Source organism: Peromyscus maniculatus, chromosome 1 (assembly GCF_049852395.1).
Source record: "Peromyscus maniculatus bairdii isolate BWxNUB_F1_BW_parent chromosome 1, HU_Pman_BW_mat_3.1, whole genome shotgun sequence".
NCBI classification, from domain to species: domain Eukaryota; kingdom Metazoa; phylum Chordata; class Mammalia; order Rodentia; family Cricetidae; genus Peromyscus; species Peromyscus maniculatus.
In genome coordinates this window covers 162,577,193-162,592,168 of record NC_134852.1, presented here as the reverse complement: position 1 = coordinate 162,592,168, position 14,976 = coordinate 162,577,193, and the positions used below count along the sequence as shown (strand labels likewise).

Sequence of the window (14,976 nt, the reverse complement as noted above, 5' to 3'; positions counted from 1 at the left end):
CACACACACACACACACACACACACACACACACACACACAGAGTCACTAGCTCATACAACCTTCTTCCTCTGCCTTCAAACACTGACAGGCAGGAACAGTCTAACTGGCCCTACAAGGCAACAAAGCACACACCAGGCTTTGGTGTATGCAGAGCAGCCACTTCCACGGTCTTGGAAGACACTGGTACTCAGGGCATGAAGCCCAGCTCCCTAGAGTACCTCCCTTGAAAATCTGAGGCAGATACAGTGGACCAAGGGACAATGGAGGGCAGCTAGCTTACATTCCTGCCCACAGCAGGGGATGGGTCACACTCACACAGGGAGCTGAGCTTGTACTTCCTCCACAGGGGTGGGAGCTGCCAATCAATACCCTAGGGTGGAGAGGTTCACCCAGTAAACAAATTTGCCTTCTTGAAGGAGCCATGCTGGGTTATCAGCTTCTTAGGTTCTCCCTACAGATGCTTCACCAGACCTCAAACTCTTTCCTAAGGCACTGCCCCTTCTCTTCCTACATGGGAGTGGGGCATGCAGCCTCCACCCACTCAGGGCCTATGACTCAGCTTTCAGCTTGTCCTTATGGTCCTCTGAGTATGCTGCCCCAATCACCCCATTGTGAGCCGGGGGTGCGGGTGGGCATGAGGGGTGGAGGGGGGTCTGATCCCTGCCTGCACCTGGGACATCTCCGGACCTCTATTGAGATCACTCCCTGTATCCCTTACAAGTCTCACTGCTCGAGTGGGCAGGGTGGGAGGTAGGACTCAAGCTGAAGGGCCCGGAAAGGGGGTCCTGTGGGGACAGCGGCACTTGCCTAGCTGCAGAGTGCTGGCGGAACGGGTGGCTCACAGCTCTCCCTCCTGGCGCCCTCGGGTGATGAATGTCCCTCCTGACAGTCTCGTTACTTATTGATAGCCTAATCCCGCTCGTTAATTCCCCAGCCCTCGTTAAAAATGAAAAGAAGCCGTTTGTGCTTGTACAAACCAGGAGAATCAGGATGGATGTGCAGGCGGCTGGGGGGGGGGTGGGGCGGGGCAGGCGGCGCCTTCTCATTGGTCAGAAGGCTATGAGGATTGGCCACGCCCGCTGGGGGGCGTGGGGAGGGAAAGGGGAGTGAGACAAGCGGGGGTTCAATTCTCAGTCTGTGCGTGTGTATCTGCAGTTCTTTATGCGTGAGGTGGAGCATGGGAGCACATCCGCCCGCCAGTGTAGTGCTCTACGAATGTGTCCCCATGCGTGTGCCTCCGGGTGTAAAAAGATGTACAGGACCAAGACCCAGGCAAAGGAAGGGGGTGAGGATGTGTGAGCTCGTGGTGCGAAGTTCTGTGCACTTGTCCCTGACTGTCGGCAGACAGGTCATCTGCTTAGGCACTCCATAGAATTCAGAAGTCAGCGATTGCAGAATGGCAAGGGGCAGCAGGGTCAGGCCCAGCCCCAAAGGGTCTCCCCACAAGAGCCTCACCAGTTTGCGTTGACACCAGTGGCACAGGCCGCAGAGGACGATAGTGACGCTAAGGCTGACGGTGATGATGGCAGAGACCAGCAGGACATCGCGGGTGGGCGCCCCTGAGGAGGACACGCACAGTCAGAGCATTATGGGCCAGGGCCACTCTCCATCCCAGAGGCCCCAGAACAAACACCCCCTTCCCCCCCCTTTTTTTTTCTGGCACTTTCCACTACCAGCTCTGCTTTTTCTGCCTGAACCTGGGAAGTCCTCCCTGCTCACTGCCTCGGCTTCTTCATCAGTACAAATGGAAGAAACACGCTGCTGAGACACTCTGTCATTCTCTAAACATTACTCCTTTCAAAGGGAGAGGACACACTGATGCCCCTTAGGTCCATCGACGACGACTCTAGAGGAGCACTGCTTCTGTGTGGCCTTCCTGTGCTTCCACATGCCACACTCAATTCTGAACAGCAAACAGGCCCAAAGGCCATCTGCCTTCTAAGCACCTCCAGACTCTCTTAAGGGCTTGGCCAAGACTCAACAATGACATGTGTAATCAAAAGGGAATCTCTGGGATCTTCTGCCCACATTAACTCAACTTTGCTTGTGCTGGGAGCCCTCTTCTGTCAGCTCCAGCCTAAGCCCCTTGGCCTGCTTCCAGCCTTCTCATCCCTGTTGGCTCCAGCCTCCTCAGCATTATTTGTAAGGTCCCAGAAGCTCACAAGAGCCACCTGAAGCTTCCATTGTAAGCATTCTATGGTCTCATGTTTTAGGGGTGGAGACCCACTGTGGGAGGAAAGCCCCAGGTTTCTGCACAGATCCTGTTTCCTAACTCTGTAGCTCTGAATAAGTCATGTGAGCACTCAGTTCTCTCCTCTGGAAATGCAGATTTAACAGCCCCCCCCCTCCCGTCTTCCTCACAGGGGGTTGTAAACATTAGCCCAAAACAAATGTACAGAACACAAAACCTGGACCAAAAATGACCATGTGGGGGAGTGAGCGGAGAAAAAGCAACAAGGAGCATATATGAGCTCTAAATATGTGTGCACTGGGATGTGTCCTAAATCAAGAAGATGCCGTTTATTTACAGAGGAGCCCGCATGGGCTTCTCGGTGCCAGTGATTGTGGTAATTAAGAGTTGACGGTATCTGTCTGGCCCTGGTTCCTGTGGTTTTAGCTTCTGCCTCTCTTCTCCTCTGGGTCTGTCCTGCATAGATGCCTCATAGAGGAGAGCTGGGTGGTCACTCTCAGCCCCTAGACTACCTCCCACCATCACTGCAGCACCCCGAGGACCCTATTTATTACCCATTCTTTCTTGAAGGCTCTTTGGGCCAAATCAACTTCCTAGACCTCCCAGGAAACGCCACCCTTACACAGCCTTCAAGAGCCCACTACCTGCCAGCCAGGTGATGACTCCTAATCACAGGAAACCCCTGAGCCCAATTCCTGTCAGCTTTCTGTGCAGCAACTATGAGCTCTGAGCTGGTCCTGCCCTATGGCCACGGACAAGCCCTTGATGTCTGGGACATCGTTGTCACAATATGTGAAAGAATTGACCCTTCCTAGCTCAGAGGATGAGCCAGGAGTTCCAGGTATTTCACCTATAGGGACAACTTCATCCTCATGACAACAGTGAGATAAGGAATATAAGTTAGTTTCATTTCACAGATAGGGTAACTGAGGCGTAAGGGGCTGTGATACCATGTTCAGTCACTCAGCAGTGGATGAGAACTGAGGTTCAGGCCCAGGCAGTCTGTCTCAGGGTCCATATTCTTTGCCTTGGATATTGGTGGTTCTCAAAGTGTACTCTTTGGAACACCTAGGGTTCCCTGGACTCTCTTGGGGGCTGCAGAGGTAGATTCTGAGTAGAGAAGGCTGAAGCCCTCTCCAATCAAATCAGCATCATTTCCCTTGGCTTCACATCTCAGGCTTTTGAAGAAAATTACATTTGAAGAAGGAGATGCTGAGCAAAGTTGAATCCTTCTGGAACGATGGCTCTAGGGTCTCCTGCAGTGTGGATGCTATTATCTTTCAAGGAGCTGACTCCTCCCCCACAAGATCCCTCAGCCCCCTCAGCATCCTTTGCACAGCCCTTGAAGGCAGGGTGAAACAAATGCTTGCCATTACAAATTGCACTGATGTTGGGAATAAAAGTGACAAGATGTCCTTGGCCAGCATGCCCTCAAGTACTGTTACCATCAAGGGGCACAAACGTGTTCTCGCCTGCCAGCCAGAAGGAGCCATTCCTGGAGGATGGAGTCATTGTGTCCCTGGGCTGCAAGGGACCTTGGAAGTCACAGAGTCAGGCCCCATGATGCATGATCCCCTCTGGACAGCCCTGGTGGTGACAAGGAGCTGTTCCTGCAGGAGGCTAGCTCTCCTGCAGACACCATTGAGGAGGCTGCTGTAGCTTGTGCTGAGTCCAATCTATCTCCCTGGAACTCACAGCCGCAGTCCTCAGCCTGCCCTCGGGCAGCTCTGCCACATGACAGGCCTCTGAATCCCTGCCGACAGTTCTCATGTCCCCTTCAAGTCTTCTCCAGGCAAAGCCGCCCCAGCTCTTCTATCCCTGCCTCAGATGACATCCATGGTTTCAAGTCCCCTTATCGTCAGCACATTAACATTTTGAGGAAAGGAAATGTTGCAGCCCTAGTCAGCCTTTGCCCAGGGCGGAGTCCCACGACCTCTCCTTGGGCAGAAGAGACATCCTGGGTCCCCAGGGGTGAGACACAGACAAGGGCAGACAGATGACATTGGGAGATCTGGGAGGCAGGGCAAACCAGGAACTAAGCAGAACCAGCCTGCTGGACCAATTGTAGGGGGTGTCCAGGGAGGGAGGGGTGAGCTCAGGCATACTGCTGCCCCCTCTGCCCAGGCCTGTGCTGGGCATGTCACCACATGGGAACTCAGCATTCATGATCAAACTGAGTCCTGTCCTCCTGCCCATACCACCCTCCAGCAAACCTCAAAGAAAGGAGGACCAAGGAGGTGGCCCATTTCTGAAGGGGGCCCAATGCCAATACATAGAACTCTCTAGCCGGTCAGCTCCATGGGGGCAGAGATCAATTCCTTAGGTCACACTATTCCATCATGGATGCTGGAACCTGGTATATAGTAAGTGCTCAATAAATACTTGGTGGAAGCATGAAAGAGAAAGACTCCCAGGCCTCTGGGAGTAAGAATAGCCCGGGGAGGCTGCCATTTATTAAGCACCCACTGTGTACCACACTTCAGGACCTGTGAAGACACAGGCTGTCAATGCTTCACTCACTCCAGTATCCTTGGTGACACACAAAGACGTGCTCAGTAAATATTTGTTGAATGTTCAATGCCTGCATATGTTATCTCATTTGTCACCCAAACAAGATAGAAGAGAAGAGATGGGAGAGGCGTTAATGACAGTCTCAGAGCCTCTCTCTTACACACACACACACACACACACACACACACACACACACACACACACACACACACAGAGGCATACATGCACATTCTGAACCAGGACCCTGTTTATTCCTTCCCCATGTCAGACTTTGCCCCGCAGACCCTTGGGTTGTCAAGACCCTGATGAAAACCCCTCCATGAAGGCTCCCATAATCTGTCAAACGAGAATCGATGCTTTATGCTTCAGCATTGCGCTGTGCCTTTAGAGCATAGTGGTTAAGTGCCGTGGCTCTAGAACCAGACTTCTGGGCTCAAATTCTGGCTCAGACTCTTCTGAGCCTTGTGACTTAATCCCTGCATGCCTTGGTTTCTCTACCTGTAAGTGAGGACTAATAATAGCACCGTTTTCCTTGGACTACTGGGAGACTAAGAGGAATTAGCACATATAATGTGCTTAGCACAGTGCCTGACCCAGAGTAAGCAATAAACGCTAGCTATTATCATAACATTACTGCATTGTGCCCTGGACCCGAGATATCTGGGGCAGGGAGCTGGGCTCACTGAGAAGTGAATGAAACACCGAACTGGTCCACTCTCATTTCTCCCCAGGACAGCAGAGGCCAAGGGTCAACATTTTACTGGGTTCTGTGCATGCTTCTCCACCCCTACCCGAGGAAGTGGCGCTCTAGAAGCTTAACTATGGCAGGCATCAGTGACTGTTTCTGGAACAGAAGGGGGAAGAGCTGGGACATGGGGGTGTGGGGTAGGGGCAACAGCTGGAAGCCAGGCTAGGCCTCAGGTGTGAACTGTAGACCGGTTCAGGCTGGTAAGGCTTTGCTTCCACCGCCTCTCATCTCCTCAGCAAGCCATGATTTATGGATGAACAGAATCAAACGGGACCGCGGGCTGCTGGATGCCCTGGGGAAGCTGCTTGAGAAGCAATGGACTTCTGAGGGCAAGCTCACTGGCTGCCTGGTGGGGGGGAGGGCAGGTATATGTACAAAGAACACAGATACAGACTCTGCAGCCCTCGCATGGACATGCGACACAGAGACTCATCCCTAACTCAGATATTCATGCTCACACACACATATGCATGCATGCCCACGGCCAGGGCCATGAGCAGATGTCCAGTCCACTCCATCACTCATGAAGCCTGGGCTTTCGGGTGCTTCCTCTGGCTTGAAACGCTTGCTCCTGAGTTAGACATCATTTGTCTACTCACATATTGCATCCTCTTTCCTTTCGAGGTGGAGCAGAGTAGGCACAGTAGGCTTTTTGGAAGCTCATGACCTGGGTTCAAGCCCCAGCCCCATCACTGGCCATGTGTATAACCCAAGCAAGGCCCAGGGTGGGTCTCAGTGCTCTCTCTTCCAGTTGATTACCTCCCGGTGTAGTGCTGACAGGACTAAATGACAGCCAACATCCACTGGGGACACCTAGTGTCGCAGATACCACACCAGGTAGTTTCTGCATATCATCTCTAGAGCCTTGAGCTACTGAGTACTCCCCACTGACGGGGGAAGAAGCAGAGGTCCGGATAACCAAAGGCCCTCCAGTGTGGCCTCCCTCCGGGTGGAACCATGTCGCAAGACATGCTCTATGGTACCATCCAGCCACACCTATTTTACTTCTTCCCACGTACGCCCAAATTTTATGCCTAGGAGGCTTTGCCTGGTGTCTTAGTTAGGTTTCCATTGCTGTGATAAAGACTATGACCAAAAGCAGCTTGGGGAGGAAAAGGTTGATTTCTTCTTACACTTTGAGGTACCACTCCATCAGTGAGAGTAGTCAGGGCAAGAACTCAAGCAGGGCAGGAACCTGGAGGCAGAAACTGAAGCATAAGCCGTGGAGGAACGCTGCTTACAGGCTTACTCCTCCTGGCTTGCTCAGTTTGTTTTCCTTTACGCCGAGGACCATCTGTCCAGGGGTGGTACCACCCACAGTGGACGGGGCCCTCACACATCAATCATTAATCAAGAAAATGCTCCATCGACTTGCCTACAGGCAATCTGGATGGAGGCATTTTCTCAAGTAAGATGACCTCTTCCTAGATTTGTCTAGGTTTGTGTCAAGTTGACTGGATGGCTGTTCCTTACGGTCTTTTCTTCAAGGCACTTGACCAAAGATGGTCTTCATTGCCTTCCATAGGCCTATCTAGGTAACAGAAGTATGACAGTTCACCGTTTGGGGTTCATAATTAGCTGTCTATATCATTTCCATGTTGGAGTACCTGGAGGGCTGAGACCCCAGATCCATGATCTTTACAGTCAAACATCCATAGAGAGACTGCAAGAGACAATTGCTAAATAAATGCATGAAATCATCCAGTTCCAGGAAATCCCACTTCCTTCAGGAAGCCCTCCCCAAGGACACAGCAGTGTCTTCTTCCTCCAAGCTTGAACTAACTGACCTTCTGTCTCATTCTCTTTTTCTTAGGCATAGATCAGTTCCCTCAACCAGGGCCAGGGGGGTAATGCTCTGTCTTCCTGGCTCATGTAGCCCAGATCATACCATAGGGAGGCCACTGGGCCCACTAGAAATCTATACACAGGCTTGTTCCCCCAAAATTTACTTACATTTGTACTCATGGATAGTGACATGGATACTGCCTATGCCTTTCCATCACTTTCAACCTGGACTGTCCCCTTTCCTGGAGGCTCCTTCTGGTATCCCCAACGTGTATGCCATTGATCTCCTTGCCAAGTACTTTTAACCATAGTCATTGATAGCACCAAGTCAGGTTCATACCCCTCAGCACTTCTTTGAAAATAAATTTCTTTTGTGGGGAGAAGGGGGGGTGAGACAGGGTTTCACTAGGTATCCCTAGTACTAGAACACAATATGTAGACCAGGCTGCCCTCGAACTCACAGAGATCGCCTGCTTCTGCTTCCTGAGTGCTGGGACTAAAGTTGTGGGGCCACCACACTCAAATGAAAGTAAGTCTTATGCCCATTTTACAGTGAAGGAAACTGAGGGTCAGAAGGATTCAGAGCCTGCCCAGGAGCACACAGCAAGAGAGAGGTAAAACCAAGACAGGACTTGAGGTCTTCAGGACCTATGTCCCATGGCTCTCCTCTGCTGTCCTCTAGGAGTGTTGTGTCTTAAATCACTCAATGGCTAGAGGGAAAAGAAAGAGACTGAGTGAACACTAGATAAAGAAGTCAGTGAAAGGGCTTGTCCTAGCTAGTCTTTGTCTTCCTTCTCTCTCTCTCTCTCTCTCTCTCTCTCTCTCTCTCTCTCTCTCTCTCTTTCATGCCAACTTGACACAGCTAGAATCATTAAGAAGTGGGAACCTATATGAGGAGCAAGCCAGTAAGTGGTGTCCCTCCATGACTTCTGCCCCCAGGTTCTTGTCTTTAGTTCCTGCCCTGACTTCTTTCAATGATGAACTGTGATATGGAACTGTGAGATAAAATAAACCCTTTCCTCCCTGAGTTGCTCTTGGTCATGGTAATTTATCACAACAATAGAAACCCTAAACTAAGACAGGGCTCTTCTTCAAGAACTGCCCAGAAGGAGCCAGGGCTGAATTTTCCCAGCATTTCAGACACTTCTCTGGCATATGTTGCCTAAGGATGCTAGCCTGATAAAGCACCCTCAGTTGATAGAGGCTCACACTGCTTAAGAGTCTCAGAAGAAGCTGGGGGGGGGGGGCAGGTGTTGGAAAGTGGAAAGAACAGAGAGTAATCTGAGGGTGTGCCCAGGACTCCATCATTGGTACTGATTAGGGTACAGCCACTATTCTACACACACACACACACACACACACACACACACACACACACACACACACACACACACAGAGAGAGAGAGAGAGAGAGAGAGAGAGAGAGAGAGAGAGAGAGAGAGAGAGAGAGAGAGAGAGAGAAGCACTGTAGGAGTGGTTGGGTCTACATCTGCCAGCACCTTCCCATCCTGAGCCTGCCTCCTCCCACCTGCACTTCCCTCAGCCCCCAGGACGATGTCCAAGGTGGAAGGCAGTGAAAGCTGGAGCCGCGGCTTTCCACAGGAAGCCCCCTCCAAGTGCATGCTGAGCATGTGGACATTGTTGGGGGGGGAGGTATTTACAAGTGAACAGAGCCCACCAGCCTGGGGTAGGTAATGTGGACATGGGAACGTTACATTCACGCCACCTCCCTTCTTTCTCCAGCCCAGTACACACCCGAAAGCCAGGAAGTGGTGAGAAAGGAAGGCAGAACCGCCGAGCCAAACCCTGAACCCAAGCAGGCAGGCAAAGCCCTGCTGCTTGGCAGTCGGTAGGATTTTCTGTCCTCTCTTCACTCCGAAACTCCTCCTTCCGGGCCACCCACCTTGGAGCCTGGCAGCTCTCTTCTTGCAAGGCAAAGAGAAAATGAGATGGGTGGGAGAAGAGAAGAGGAAAAAGGAGGGGAGAGAGCCCAGCATGCCTTTCAAAGGAAAGCTGGGTCTTGGCCCTCTCCCATGCCCTCTGGACATTGTCTCCGAATGTCCTTCAGAAAGCAGTGGAGGAGCCCACAATACCTTGGGCCTCACCTGGGGCAAGAACAAGAGGAGGCCCGAGGGGAAGCGTTTTGGAAAGTTACAAGTAGCTGAAAATAGGGGCTTAACACAAGCAAGCTTCCTCCACCTTGACTGTAATAAAAGCAGATAATGTGTGAGTGAGCCAGGGAGAGTATGCTGGCAGGGGCCGCAGAGGCCGGCCGGCCGGCTGCACGCAGACAGTTTAGAATTCAGAGGAGATGCCAAGTGAGTAAACAGCCAATGAAGGATTACCCGGATGGGCCAAAAGCAGGTCCAGCAAGAATTGGACAGGGACATGTCAGGATCCACAAGCACTCAGACTCCTCATCGGGGGGTGAGGCCTGGCAAGCGACAGGGTCTTATCCACGCCTTCCCTATTTCTGCTCTCTCTTCCAGCAGACATCATCATGGCCTAGGGAATAATGGCTCACATTTGTACTGTGCGGAACAGTTTGTGAAATGCTGGACAGTTTACCGAAGGTTTCACATCCATTATCACACTTAATGGAGGTCACGAGGGCATCTTCTGCCCAGCCACCGCCTCCCTACATCACAGCCACTCTCCTGTCCCACAGTCCCTGGCCTGGGATAGCTTTGAGTGCCGGCCTTCAGCTTCAAAAGGAGGAGAGACGGGCTATCTGTAGACTACAAAGATCTGCTAAGGCCGGAAGTCATCAGGAACAAGGCCGTTCAGGATGGGCAGGTTCAAGTGGCAGCTCCATGCAGGGTATCTAGCCAAGTTATCCAGGAACCTGCTGCTCTCCCTGCCCACCTCGTTCCCAAAGCTGATGAGCTGCCTGGGTAGCCATGAAAACGATCGCATCCATCAGAGCAGCAGGAGCCCAAGAAAGGAGGAGCTCACATGAAGGGCCTCTTCGGCAGGAGTGTGGAGCGGGGGGCAGGATCAGAGATGTGTGATGATTAAGTACAAGCCTTGACCACTAGTTACTCCTATGAATAATGCATTGTTGTGCCTTGGCCTAAATCAGCATCTTATTGTTATTAATAATACACGGCAGCACAGAGGCTGGGGCTGGAACGCTGTGTTGTATCTCATTGGAGGATCTCAGAGCACTGCACACAGTTCCTCATACTGGTGACTCAACTCCACCTCCCCAGGCTACAGGCTTCCTTGTGGGCCAGGAAGGGCACCTGTCCTTCTCTGACTTCCTCCCACCTGAGGCGCGGAGTCACAAAGGCCACATGAGTGAGGACTCATCCACCCTGGATTTCAAGTACTCAGCCAGGGTATGGGGTGGGTGGGGGGGAGGGGAGTACACTTAATCTTTGCCAGCTCAAGGGCTCTTGAAGATGCAAGATTATGTGAAGCAGCTTCCAGAGATGTTTAAGAAGGTAAGAGGTAACTAGAGAGGGACTCCAGATGTGGGCAAGAAGGATGGAGAGACACTGGTGGGGATCTGACTCCAGCTCTGCCTCTCATCAGTTGGGTGACCTTGGGCTGATCACTCCGCTCTCTGTCCTCAGCCTTGTGGCTAGAAATGAGGGTGTCCCTCCTGTCTGCTATTTCACTACATTACAAGGTATCAGTCACAGGGTTAGTGATCAGGAGGACTGAGCGGCCCAGTGCTTCAGTGCTGCCCGTGGTGCTGAAACAGATGTGGGCCCGGCTATCCCTGTCCTTGGTGCTGAACAGTCCTCAGTCCGGGAACTGTGGCCTCCTCACGCTCCCATAGAGAAGGACTCGAGACGGGAACCTTCTCACAATGATAGCGCAGTAACTACATAGCTCTCTCCTCCTCGGACGGTCCCTTCCTGACCAACCCCCAGCTGAAGCCACCAGGAGACCTCCAGAGCTCCTTTTCTTTGGATGGTGGGGTCCCAGCGAGTCCCAAGTCTCTCGGTTCACGTAAATACCACACCCTCCTCCCTCTAGGCAGTCTGCCACACTGCCTCCTGGTGGCAGGCTTGGAACTGCACCCAGAGCAGGCGCACAGAAGGTCCCCAGTGGTGGTGCAGGGTGCGCCGGGAAGGAGCGGCAGAAGGCCTGGCCCCCGCCGCCCCCTCACTGCTCCCGGGGCAATCTGGCACTCCGAGCTTGCATCATTGCCCAACACATGCACGCTCCAACTCGTCCGTCCTTGTCCTAGCCTGGTTGGGCGCCTGGCTGCTCGGGTCACAGTGCAGACTGAACAGATGACCAGACTGCACCAACCGAAATGCTGATTCCTCGTCCAGGTGGTGGGCGGTGTTGACTTGACAAACACCAGCCTTTCCTCCCACTGCTAGGCCAGGAAACCCCTATGATTTGCTTCCCTCCGGGGCAGAGGCTCCATCCCCAACAGCCACCCAAATGAGAACCTTCTCACAGCCCTTCCCTAGGAAAAAAGTGAGGAGCTTGGAGAGGAGGCCATACCCATGAGACAGGCCTATTCTACAGGTGAGAGGCTCTCAATGAAGTAGTTGTGCTTGGTGATTCTACAGATCTACGTTAGCCTGACTGGCTGAAGAAACTCCCCCCAGTCACCCAAAACAAAAAGCAGGGATCCGGGGCTAGCGGCAGGGCTCAGCAGGTAGACTGCTTACCTAATATGTACTAGGTCCTAGGTTTGATTCCCAGCACACCATAAGCTGGGAATAATGGTGCACACCTGTAATCCCGCACTCAGGATGCGGAGGCAGGTGGATCAGGAGGCCAATTCGGGATACCTGAAACCCTACCTCAGGATAAACAAACATAAAAACACCAAAGACAATCCTGAAGCACAGATTCTTGGAATCCGGGGAAGGAGTGGAGCTAATTTTCTTTAATTATAGCAGAGCCATCACTGAGCACTTGTTACCTACTAAGTGACATGCTAAGAGTCCTGCAAACGTCATCTCCTTCAGCCTTACAAACACCCACCGGAGGAAGCACCATAGTCAGCCTCTCACGAATGAAGGAAGTGAGGATCGGAGAGCTGGAGGGAGCCCTGAGTGATGCAGACATGAAGACTGGCAGACATGGAGACCCTATCTCCCACCCTTAAACTTCAGCTACCTTCCAGTGTTCCCGAGGCCTCACCATCCCTCGGGTATCTGCAAGACCATTCTCTCCTCTCATCACCCTCCCCTCTCAGTTGAGAGCCACATGGATGAGACGGTGGCACCTAGCACTCAGCAATACTCATAGCCTTACTAAGTGTTGTCATAGCTGCCGGCTGAACTGAGCCTGGTGATACTGAGGGGTGAGGGCAGGCAGGAATGACCTCACAGGAGTCGATACTAAGGCTCAGAGGAATAAATGGCTTGCTCTAAGTCTCATTTTGAGTCAGAACTCAGTTGACGGTGTTGGGCCTGCCGTATAGTACCTATTTCCCACTTGTTCAAGGCTGGGGTCCTGGGTACACAAGGCTCGAAAATCCTGGGGGCTACGAGGCTTTCTGAGGCTCTGACCGGGCTGCTTTCCTTCTTCCTGCTCCCTAGAGGCCACCAGCTGGCTCAGCTTTAAGTTGGAGTCTTGGAGTCTCATTCTAAATGGTTTTTTTCTTCCAGGCAATTACCTCCTGCTAATTAGGAAGCGAGGCTGCCAGTCCCAGGGCCCCCGGACTGACCCCTTTCTCAACCCACAGGGATGGGGGTGTGTGGAGGCAGTGAGTGGCAGCACTAGTCACAAACACTTCCTGGGTCAGGGCCGGTCAGGGCAGTGGGGGCAGTGGAGGATCAAGGAGTCTCAAGGACATGGAGAAGGGAGGGGAAGATGCTGGCAGGGGGGTGGGGGTGGGGCTGAGTGGGCGTGAGCAGGGAGACCAGGAGCTAGAAGCAGCCTAGACACACCCATGCAGAGTAATAGAGGTCTGGGCAGCAGAAGGGGCCAGAATACCTGGGAAAACATAGATGCAAGGAAGTCAGGAAGGGATGGGATAAAGGAAGGAAAGACGGAAGGAAGGAAGGAATTCCAAGGAACTGACACTGAGACAGACAGATCTCCGTTCTTCAGAGAGGAGAGAGAAAGCACCCCGTAAGATGGCCAAGATTACAAAAGAGGGTGGCCGAGAGGGAGCTACTAGGAGACTCCAAGAGGGAGAAGGAGACGGGAAGGACAGGGAGGAAGGAGGAATCACTGGAAGAAACCCCAGGGAGGAGCAGAGAATGGGGAAGAATGACTTGGAGTGGCAGCTCCCAGAGCCCCAGGAAGGGCTATTTCTACATCGTCGCCCTTGAGCCTCCCCAATGTCAGCACCCAGCCAGCCGGGCCTGCATACCTTCCTACACAGCCACAGGTGCGGGCGGGCACGATGATCACCCAGCTAGCTCCTGCCCCAGATGTTCCACATTCTGGGGACAGTCAGCTGACTTTCCTCCATGTCAACCTGTAACCTCTTCCAGTGGACTGAGCCAGGGGACCCTCCTGGGTCACAGTAGCACAACTGGTGCATGTGGGGGCTGTGAGCTGCAGCCTGTCTGTGTCTCAGCAGGGGGATCAACACACAAAGAAGTAGTGATTGGCCAAGGTCATACAGCCAGTGAGTGCGGAAGCCAGACACAGAGGACTCAGGGGCTGAGTCCCAGTAGGGGGTCCCATTCCCTGCTGGGCAGCAACAGCAGATGAATGTTGATCTTGGCTGCCAGCAAGTCAGACCTTGATGTGTACCACATGGAAGGGAGCAAGTGTGGCCAGGGGTTGAAAGAGAAGCAAAAGAAAAGAGGGGGGGGGTGCTGGGTAGGAGGGCTCTGCAAAGGCGACCATGGCAGCTACCATTATTGAGTACTTACTAGGCACAGTATGTCACCTGCTTAACACATGATGTGTGGGATTCCATTTGATCCCCATGACAACCCTATCACCCTATTATAGTGAAGAAACAGAGTCAGAAGAACTAGCCAGTGAAATGGTTCTAACCTGGTGGCCAGCTAGCCATGTTGAGGCCCACCATTGAGAAGATCACTTCACTATGGCATTATCTGAGTTCCCAGCTCTGAAAATCTAGGCCCAAAATGTCAATGGGGCTGCAGTTTTTCTTGCTGCATGAAAGGGAGCACTCTTGTTGGTTGGTTGGCTTGTTTGTTTTTCGAGACAGGGTTTCTCTGTGTAGTTTTGGTGCCTGTCCTGGATCTCGCTCTGTAGACCAGGTTGGGCTTGAACTCACAGAGATCCGCCTGGCTCTGCCTCCTGAATGCTGGGATTAAAGGCGTGCACTGCCGCCTGGCATGGGAGCACTCTTACGAGATCCCGCATTCAGTAAGTCCCATTTCTAGGCACTGTATACAGCCTAGGTTCTAGTCTTAGCTCGGCCACTTACTGTGTGACTTCAGGTAGGTCATCTGCCTTCTCTGGGGCTTGGTGCTCTCACCTGAAACGTCTAAGAGTAGGGACCAGATACCAGTGACGGCCGGCTCATGCACGCATGGTGCCGACTTGCCGAGAGACACGGTTCTAGGTGGTTTACATACCAAGATCCCCAGAGGCAGCACCGTTATCTCCATTTCACAAACAGGAATGGAGGTACTGCAAGGTTAAGCTACCGAAGGTCACAAAGAGAATCAGTACACAGCAGGTCTGGGACCTGAAACCCATCATGTGTGTGTCTATCTGTGCAGGAGCCCATGGGTGTGCCAGTGCATCGTGTGTGTGTGTGTGTGTGTGTGTGTGTGTGTGTGTGTGTGTGTGTGTGTGTGCATAATAAGCTTGTGGAGGCCAGAGGACAAC

General features: G+C 52.6%; 1 protein-coding gene and 1 long non-coding RNA gene across 6 annotated transcripts in view; one reads left to right on the top strand and one right to left on the bottom strand.

Moving 5' to 3' along the window:
• The window catches only part of Syt7 (synaptotagmin 7), a 61,777-nt gene that overhangs the window by 36,616 nt on the left and 10,185 nt on the right, over positions 1-14,976 (bottom strand). For all 5 annotated transcript variants that reach the window (XM_015987323.2, XM_015987325.2, XM_006993855.3 and 2 more), the window contains exon 2: positions 1,457-1,560. In XM_015987323.2, the coding sequence (XP_015842809.1) occupies positions 1,457-1,560 (104 nt within the window). The remainder of the gene's footprint in view (positions 1-1,456; positions 1,561-14,976) is intronic.
• LOC143270278 (uncharacterized) lies at positions 10,559-12,590 on the top strand. Its single transcript, XR_013047423.1, has 2 exons — positions 10,559-10,682; positions 12,105-12,590. It is a non-coding gene; the product is annotated as an uncharacterized LOC143270278 (long non-coding RNA).